The sequence below is a fragment of the Nicotiana attenuata genome, chromosome 7 (genome assembly GCF_001879085.1).
Source record: "Nicotiana attenuata strain UT chromosome 7, NIATTr2, whole genome shotgun sequence".
Lineage (NCBI taxonomy): Eukaryota > Viridiplantae > Streptophyta > Magnoliopsida > Solanales > Solanaceae > Nicotiana > Nicotiana attenuata.
This window is the reverse complement of record NC_031995.1, coordinates 107634396-107644237: the sequence shown is the minus strand read 5'-3', so window position 1 is coordinate 107644237 and position 9842 is coordinate 107634396. Positions and strand designations below refer to the sequence as shown.

Sequence of the window (9842 nt, the reverse complement as noted above, 5' to 3'; positions counted from 1 at the left end):
GACAGTTAATGCTCCAAAAAATTAACTCTAAAAGAAAGAAGAGAAAAACGACAAAATTATTTTTTAAAATCATTTGGTATTCAAAACTCATTTCCAAAAGAAAGAAGAGAAAAAACGACATAATAATAACTTCTTAAAATATTATCGTATGTCCCTTATTCATGTTTAATGTGCAGATCCCAGGCACAACTAGGTTTTGCAATCTTTGAATAAAAAAATTGCTGAATACTAGTTGTGTTTATGTTTAAAATTAACAACAGCAACAACAAAAAATATGTGAAGATAGGAGGCATGCAAAGATTTCACTACTGTACAATCAATAGTAATAATTTGTAGGTAAATATCCTCCTATACAGTTCAATCCGCAGGCAACTATATAACAAATCATCCTACTGGGCCATATTTTGCAGCCCCTGGCTCAACTATATATGCAAATCTCTTTCTGTATTCAAACCTGCTCCGGAAAGGAGCAAAGCCGAAAAAGCTCAAGTGATTTTCCCTTGACAGATTGCTTCCAATGATCAGGAAATAGAATATACAAAAACCATTGCTATATTAGAACTCTACAGGGCTAAAACTAGACATTTTCAACAGCAGCTGTTATGTTGAGCAAGTAGCCCACTTCCCCGGTCTTCAAATGAGATGAGACGATTACAAGTAGAAGAAGCACGTTACCTTCAAGTTGCATGGATCAGCTCATTGATTTGCAACAACATAAACGCAATTGGACAGCATGATCTTCAAGAATGTCCTTCCTACTGATGTGCATAGTCTGCAGGGAAGAGGCGAGGCACGTTTTGGGGGATGTTGGGGGAATAAGAAGTTAGCAAATATTAGGAAAATGTTTAAGAAAATCAAAGCTTATACAGATTAAAAGAGCAAACATATTTTAAGACTTAACTACCACTAGTTTTTTCTTATGATACTTGCTAAAACACAGCAAATTGGGGTCAAGAAATTGGTTTAATAATGAGCTGCAAAGTGTACAAAATTAATAGCAATAATAGATGGTCAAGTGTAACGTTAAATCTGACTTGTCATTCAAAAGAACACCAGTAATGACAATGATGAGCAGTATTTGGTTACTGAAATAGGTGTTGGAATGTTAAAGTCATTTGAATAAGAGAGCAAAAAGGAAATAAGGTGTTGGAATGTTAAAGTCATCTGAATAAGCGAAAAGGTTCTGTAAATTGGTCAGGCAATTACGATACCAAGTATAACTTCAAAATAAAACAATAGCTTTAACAGCATCATTAGACAATCAAAAAATAGGGAGAAGTTAAGCCCAATATCAACCTCAACTGATACAATTAGCGAGTAAATAACAATCTACTATGGAGAATGATGGCTTGACAAAGTTACTTAACAAACTCAAGCAACTCACACAATTATCAATTTGAGGAAGGGCTACTATCCCTGATCAAACAGTTAGCAAACAATGCCCATCTAAGAAATATTAGGCCTATAGCTATGTTCTTTTTGTTATGATCTTCAGAAGCCAAGCAATAAGAAAGATGCCACAAATATACTGACAACCATAATACCACCAATTTCCAAAGATAGAAATAAAGACAGTGGTATTCCGATCGGGTGAGAGAGGGGAGGGCTGTAAACAAAGAAAAGCAAAGAAACGGTATGCTGGCTCTAACTCAAAATTGTTGGAAGAGATTACTGAGGTACCTCTGTATGTGCATGTGGGAATGCAATAGCCCAACTCATCTATCAACTCGTAGTACATTATTGTGTATTGCACCTCTTGTAACAGACTCCATTTGGGGATCAGTTGTCCAGTGGCCATCAACAACGAATTTTATCTGTAGGAAATAAAGTCGTCGAACAATGTAAGACACGATCAAACATCTATAAAGCAGGAGAACAGAAAAATTGAATAATAGTGGTAGAAACTTATCAAAGAACTAAACTTGCTTAGTCGTTGTAGGACGTTCTAAATAAAGAAGTCCTTGCTTAAGTGAGATTGTCAGACTATTAAAAGTTAAGGAGTAATGAAATTTGATTTTTCTGGAGTAAAATGGGAAGATTCATTCCAGAACTATATAGCAGCAAACTTCTTCCTAAAATCAAAATTGGCGAGCACAATTGCTGCACTTTCATCATAGAACTATGATGTCAGAAATGGCCAAAGAATTTAGTTGACCCCTTCAATTGACTCTCAGAAGTCAGTCTCTTTTCTTCCTTCTATTTCCTTCATTCGATTTCATTGCCCTTTTCTCTTTGTGTGTGCGTGTCTGTCGAGGGGTGGGAAAGGAGAATTTCAATAGTATTTTGGTTTGTTGATTTCACCTCAATGACAAGCTGAAAATAGATTCTACGATCCTACTCCAAACATTGCAAACTGGAGCATACCACCCCTGGATCTCTATTTGTTTTAGGACTTAAAATAAACTGGATACACTTCTACTGATATGTTTTTTACTTCCGACTTAATAGTATGAACATTCATATATTTTAGTTGTAATATCTAACCAAGTAACATCATTTTCTTTCTTCTAAGATCGAAGACAAAAATCATACCACAGAAACAAGTGCTGAATCTAATTTATTACTGCAAGAAAAATATAACGTTTATTTTATCAACACAATCTATGAATAAAACTCCATTGTGGTTATTAGTTTTACTCAACCTCAATTCTCGAATTCACTTGCCTGCACCCCTCGTGACTGCAAAGTTATGAATATGACTCGGCGAAGAATACCAACAAAATGAGCTTAGAGTTTAAGATCTTCTAAAGATCAAGTAATATTCACCTAATAGCATTGTCTATAGACAACAAATGCATGTCAAGCAAAAGCCAAGTTACTTATTCCAAGTACACCTATGAGGAGAGAAGTGACTGGGCAGCCAGCTTTTATTGCTTTAGCATATTGTAGTTTGCAGATAATGTACCTCATATATCCCTGGATACAGCCATAGCACAGTTTTCCAAAGTCGAGGTTTCCTGGAAAGCATCTTTTATCATGTTATTCATAATACTACAGTAACTGTCAAAAAGGAGGTTGAGGTCAAAATTTGCTTCTGCATTTACATATTTAAATGACTATTGTAAACAAATGAAAATACATGATGACTCAAAAAATAAGAATAATTCAAGTCTATTAGGACCCAAGAGTACAGATTAGCACGCAGTAATATCATGGGTTTGGGCCCCAAGTGGGGGAGGGGGGATGGGAATGGCATTGTAAGATGTTTGAAATTTGGCACTTACCCGACCATAAGAGAAAGGAAAAAAAATGATGTTTGACACGAGACACTATTCAAACCCCAACATGATTAAGGGAATAATCAATCAATTCATTCCCATAATCTCTTTGTTTCTCATTCTTTACAAAAGCTTTTGCCTTATTGCTCTTTGCTAATATTAGAAGGCAAAAAATCAAGTTCACAAGCCTTCGGCTATGAATATCCTAAGACCACTGCCAAACTAAGCAATGTGCATAAATAGTCCCAAAATGATAGGAAGAGATGAATAAGAAATAACCAAAATACAATACTGTATCTAAGAAATTAAATATAATTGACAGTGATACATTAAAATCACCCAAAAGATGAAGAAATAGACAAAATAAAAACCTCGTGCCAACGGGAGTATCTGATGATGCTTGTATATCTTGGTCAATGGGATCTATGACACCGGATGATGCTTGTAGATCCATTTTTACTTTATGATGCCACCCGTTGAAGCTGCCTGCCACCTCAACACTTTCCCCATCCGCCCAATATTGAATTTCAACCTAACAGAAATAAATGTAATATATCAAAAAAACATAGCTCCGCCAGTAAAAATCAAGATAACACTGGTGTGGGTCGGAAACTTGGAGGTGAGGCTTTAGTTTCCTACTTATTTAGTAACTGTTCTATTCTATTTATTGTCTGTTTATTTTTGTATTGGTAAGAACAGAATTCTAGTTAATTTCAGATTAGGGTTTTCAACCATTTTAATACTTGTTTCCTTTGTTTCACTGAAACTTAAATTTCTCTTGATTTTCTTAATTCTAAGATCATAATGTTCTTGCTGCTTCTGCTGTGTCAATTGTCAAATACCCTACCCTGGTCAGCCTAAGTCACGCTTCAGCGACAGATTATCATGCTTTTCATTCTTCATAACGAAGCCAACATCTTTGTAAAAGTTCTGGTGAAGTTCATAAACCTCATTTTCCGAAGAAATTGTAGCAATTTCCCAATATTCTTATATATTATATTTTGGTTGTTGTAGCCAAGAATCTTAAAAATTCAAGAAGTGTTAATACAAGAAGTTGGTTAAATACCTCCTTCAGTCCTGAAAGGCTATCTTCAGCAGCATTTAGTTCTGCATCTTTTTCCAAAATAAGTCTTTGTGCTTCGCTGATTTCTCTTTCAGCTTTGATTTGCAGACTAGATAGTAAGCGCTGAAAGTAGAAAATTAAGAAAATTACACTTTTCTACTTCATGAGAACCAATTGTTCATTTGAGTAACATGTTACAAGTATCAAATTTATGGTAGAACCGTAGAATCCCACTATCACAGTAATATATGACCAGAATAGCTGAAATGAATTACCAAAATAATAGTAATGATCATATCAGCAGCAAGAATAAACTAGTTCAATTCAGATGCCACAGCAAGTTCCCAAGAAAGATCACTCGAGTTTCCCTTACCCACTGGTCCTTTTCGTAGTTTGTTGAGTTGTGTTATTGTGTGTAGAATGGTGTCATCAAAATGTCAAGTAACACTTAATACGTTACAAGATGTATTGAAGAAACTGAACATGAGAGCTCATAAGCCAATAGTTACATGACATAGAAGGATGGCAACTGAGTGGCAACATGTCTGCAGTGCAGAAAATGTGTCTTTTTTCTCTCTTCACTTGAAAAAGAAAAATACTCATTACTACCGCCAGACAAAAAGGGTTGTTAGGTCTTTTTATATTTATCTACTTTCCTTTTCCCCCCGAATGGGAGGAGTAAGAAGAAACATCATACCTTTTCCTCTTCAATCTGCTGCTTCAAATGAGTTAACTCCAGCTCCTTCTGATGCTAAGAACAAAAAAAAAAAAAAAACAATTAAGGCATTGGTTAATCTTATGGAAAAGCATATACTATATAAAAAAGTTTTGTACGAAAGGAAAACTGAAGCCGAGTAAGGTAAGCAAAATTTCAACAGTAAATGATCCAAAGAGTGGTACCAGCATGAACTTGAGACGATTAATTTCAGCTTGATTCTCCACTTTTTGGGGCTAACAGATAAAATGTGAAGGCAAAGGAAACTCCAAGTCAAAAGTGGCATCAAATAAAAAGCAAACAGTCAGAACGAAGAATTTTATCACCTCAACATCAGCACTATTTCTCCCTTCAGTCATGGCTAGGTCTTCAGTTGAAAGGCTATTATTCCTACAAAAATCAGGGTGCATTCAGAATAACATAACAAGAAGCATCTTTAGTTCAATATCTGATGTGTAATCTTAGAGCTTGTAAAAGACAAAACAATACATAGACAAGAAGCGGACAGGAAACGTAAACTTTTCAAAAAAGAAAAAGTTATCAGCTTGTTGATTGCGTGGAAAACAATCAAAGGTGGATTTATTGAATCAGCAAGAATGAGACACAAAAAAGAACTTCGATGGTTTTATATATACTGATTATTTCAAATTCATCCTGCATCAAGTTTAATGAAAGCATGACCGTATATTGGTAAACACAATGGCAAAAGATGAAGCGACGTTGATGAAGCACCCAAAGATAGTTTACTGAAAGCCCGGTGGAAAATGAAGGACCTATACATTCAGATGAAAGCATAAATATTGCAAGAAACGCATACCTCATCCCGAAACTCTGCCCACTACGATGTTCAACATGCTGGGTTGATGTTGGCATGGAATTTCCATTATGTAACTCTGCACCATTATCGTTACAGAGAACAAGATCTTTATGCTCCTTCGGAGTAGTAGATTCTGTTTTTACAACATCCTGTCCTACAACAGATCCCTCCAATTGCTCGGAACCTCTTTCATTGAAAATTTCAAAGCCACTATCTGAAAAATCAAGCAAAAACAAAACAGTTAGATTTACACACACTATTTGTATCTCATTTTAGAATCCGATCAATTTACTCAAGCTCACATCACCAGAACGTAACAGTTTATCCAAGGCCTTAGCCAGTGGCAAAGATTGGTAACTGGATGAGGACAGAAGGAACAGCAGATACAACATGCATCAAAACTAAATCTAAACGTTTTTACATTTGACAAGGGGAAGATGTACGTCTCAATGCCTCAACATAGCTTTTTGCAAAAAATCAGATAAGAACACACATGGAACATGAAAATACTGAATATGGAAAATATAAATATAGATGACTCCCTACCTACTTTTAAGGAGTTAGTTTTATTTTAAAATTAAACTTATAGGAGTAGAAGAAAATAAAAAAAATAAAAAAGTATTTAGAGGATGTGTAGTTGATTCGATGATTGTCAGAATTTGTGTATAAAGTTGGTTTGATAGAGAAGAAGAATGTACGTCATAGTTTGGATTGGAGGGAAAGAAATAGGAGAGCGTTCAAAGGGGTAGAAAACAGTTTTGTACAAATGAGACATGTTTATTATTTTTACTTAACTTCTGGAGCACCAACAAGGGTCCTGTATATATAGGTGACTGGGTGCTTCTTTACAAAATCAAATTTTAGTGTAAGATTCCCTACTTCTTGTAAACTCTTGTATGCTGGAGTCTTGCCCCAATACATCAATAAAAAATCTTCACCTTATCGACACACACAAAAGAAAAAGCTCATAGCTTAGACTGAGTTGCTACTAATTTTGACTTCAGCACTTCTAATGGTTTGCACAGAATTAGCACGTATAAAGTGCGTCAAATATTTGGGACGAAACGGGAAACATGTAACTTGGATGAATTGGACGGAACTACCTGAATACCAATTCAGTGAACCAAGATAAACATGAGAAGAAGAGAGTGAGGTATGGACGGAACATGTATATCTTGTTTCTATTGAACAAATGTAGCAAGCCCACTTTCCATGCAATCTAAAGGTAAGTACCCTCGAGTAGCATCACTTACCCTCTACACTATCCAATTCTCCATTCTGAATAAAATTGGCCACCTTTTCTTCCAAGGAGGAATAGCGTGAAGGCTGTTGATCACCAGAATTTTGCTCATCAGACTTCACCACTCTGTCATTGTTTGCATCATTCGTGTAGTCATCTACTGCAGACGCTTCACTTGGTAAGGAAACATCATGAGCCATGTCCGTCATTTTTCCATCCTGACCTTTTAAATTAGTATGTTGTCAATCAGAAAAATCCAAAAATGGCCATGTTAAAACCTAAAATGCACAGGGATCAAGAAATGCTGACCTGACGATTCATCTCCACTTTTTTCAACAAGGCCATCTGCTTCACTGCACTCATCATAGGTTGGTTGCTTGGAAGTTGACAGAAGCTCCCTGAGAAGTTTATAACCTCTTCTTCTAACAATGTTTGCGAGGTCTTGCCTGTAGAATGTATGAGAAAATCACGTAGCTAAAGCTTAGACTTGTTACTTGACCTGAGAGAGTGTGGAGAGAGAGAGAGGAGGGGAGGAGGGTTTGTGGAGGGGGAGAAGTGGCGAAGCGAGAAATTTACTCAAGCGTGTTCAAAATTGAAAGAAGTGAAAAAAATTCTCCGACAAAGAGTGATGTGGTCAATATATGATATATACCTATAAAATTAAATACTTTACCAAGTACACAGTGTAATTTTCCGACGCCCTTCAAAACAAATAGCTTCGCCCCTTGGGGGGGGGGGGGCGGGGGGGGTAAGGGGGGGGAAACTAAACCGTAAAAAGNGCGCCCACCTGGAGAACAAGGGAATACATTTCAAGTGTCAGCAATTAGGCACCCACCTGGAGAACAAGGGAATACATTTTAAGTTCAGCAGTCAGGCGCCCACCTGGAGAACAAGGGAAGTACAATTCAAATTTTAGCTTTCAAATTTTTAGTAATATTTGGTAACATGATGCGCGCAGCCACCAAACTGGGGCAGAAAATTTTCTTTGTTTTGTTGAAGTCAGGCGCCCACCTGGAGAACAAGGGAATACATGTCAAGTTCAACAATCAGGCGCCCGCCTGGAGAACAAGGGAATACATGTCAAGTTCAGCAATCAGGCGCCCACCTGGAGAACAAGGGAATACATTTCAAGTTCAGCAATCAGGCACCCACCTGGAGAACAAGGGAATACATTTCAAATTTCGCAATCAGGCGCCCACCTGGAGAACAAGGGAATACATTCTAAATTTCGCAATCAGGCGCCCACCTGGAGAACAAGGGAATACATTTTAAATTTCAGCAATCAGGCGCCCACCTGGGGAACAAGGGAATACCACCTGGAGAACAAGGGAAGTACAATTCAAATTTTAGCTTTCAAATTTTTAGTAGTGTTTGGTAACATGAGGGGCAGAAAATTGTCTATTTTTGAAATCAGGAGCCCGCCTGGAGAACAGAGGCATTTATTTCAAGTTTTAGCAATCAGGAGCCCGCCTGGAGAACAGAGGCATTTATTTCAAGTTTTTAGCAATCAGGAGCCCGCCTGGAGAACAGAGGCATTTATTTTCAAGTTTTAGCAATCAGGAGCCCGCCTGGAGAACAGAGGCATTTATTTTCAAGTTTTTAGCAATCAGGAGCCCGCCTGGAGAACAGAGGCATTTATTTTCAAGTTTTAGCAATCAGGGGCCCACCTGGAGAACAAGGGAATATTTCAAATTTCAGCAATCAGGAGCCCGCCTGGAGAACAAGGGAATACTTTTTAGGCGTCTGCAGTCAGGAGCCCACCTGGAAAACGGACACATGTTTCAAGTGGTAACAATCAAGCATCATTCGGAGGAATGGCAGCAATATCGCCAATCACAATGCAAAACAACAACAGGAATACCATCGGAAGATTACAAGATACAAGTTCAAGGCAACACAAGAACAAGTTAGAAGACATAGATAGGACCCTCTAGTAATTCGTAGATCATAGCTTAGGCTAGCTTCTTTTCATTTTAACACGGTGTAATAAGGAGGTCAGCGAACAGTGGCAACAACAACAGCAGAAAGTCGCAGCTCTTGGTAGTCCCAGCTACCAGACATTCCCGAACTACACTGACCTGATTCCTGCTTAGCCCAGGATATGTAGGCAACCTTTGAAGCAGGGTGCGGTCAACTCTTTTTAAAAAAAATGCTTCACACGGAATATGCGAACGGGCAAAAATCGCTCGTTTCCGCTCACTTATCTTTGCACGAAAACTCTTCGTGTTTCCGGGCAAAGAGGGGCAGCTGTGAGCACGTGATTTTTGCCCTAAGCAATAATTCCCAAAATTTCAAACAAAAATAATTTCTTTAGTATTTTATAATGTTTTGTGAATTTTGTGGCACTTTTGGTAATTGTTGCATTTTTATTTGTGCACTTTAATTCATATGAAAATACAAAAATATGCATTTTTGCATTTAGGATTTAATTTCATATTTTAGTATTAATCTGTTTTAGAACAAAATGTTAAGAAAATAACAAAAAGGGTCCATTTTGCATTTTTGGTATTAGTTTGCATTTCTCTTTAGGAATTAATTAGGAAATATAATTGTTAGAGTCAATTTGTTTTTAGTTTTATTGTAGAATTTTATAAAATAGATAAATAAATATAAAAATACATAAAAAAAATAATAATACAAAAGCAAGAAAATACAAAGAAAACAAATTGGTCTCAATAAAATGCCCAAATTGGGCCAAAAATGGTTTAGCCCACCCCAAAAAATCCCTCAAAACCGGACCAAACCACTGGCCCAAACGCCCTGCCCGGATTTCAAGTTTCAGCAATCAG

General features: G+C 36.9%; 1 protein-coding gene across 4 annotated transcripts in view; it reads right to left on the bottom strand.

Moving 5' to 3' along the window:
- The window catches only part of LOC109229651, an 18681-nt gene continuing 9114 nt past the window's right edge, over positions 276 to 9842 (bottom strand). The window contains exons 3-13 of one of the 4 annotated variants that reach the window (XR_002068585.1): positions 7363 to 7499; positions 7067 to 7276; positions 5814 to 6027; positions 5323 to 5386; positions 5182 to 5232; positions 4979 to 5032; positions 4285 to 4404; positions 3590 to 3750; positions 2906 to 3000; positions 1681 to 1814; positions 276 to 772 (exon numbers count right to left, since the gene is read on the bottom strand). Coding sequence is in view for 2 of the 4 variants with exons in the window: in XM_019395173.1 (XP_019250718.1) it covers positions 1716 to 1814; positions 2906 to 2957; positions 3590 to 3750; positions 4285 to 4404; positions 4979 to 5032; positions 5182 to 5232; positions 5323 to 5386; positions 5814 to 6027; positions 7067 to 7276; positions 7363 to 7499 (1162 nt within the window). In the remaining 2 variants the exon portion in view is untranslated. Of the gene's footprint in view, positions 773 to 1680; positions 1815 to 2905; positions 3001 to 3589; positions 3751 to 4284; positions 4405 to 4978; positions 5033 to 5181; positions 5233 to 5322; positions 5387 to 5813; positions 6028 to 7066; positions 7277 to 7362; positions 7500 to 9842 lie in introns of those variants that run through there. The other 3 variants (XR_002068586.1, XM_019395173.1, XM_019395174.1) reach the window with 3 other exon arrangements.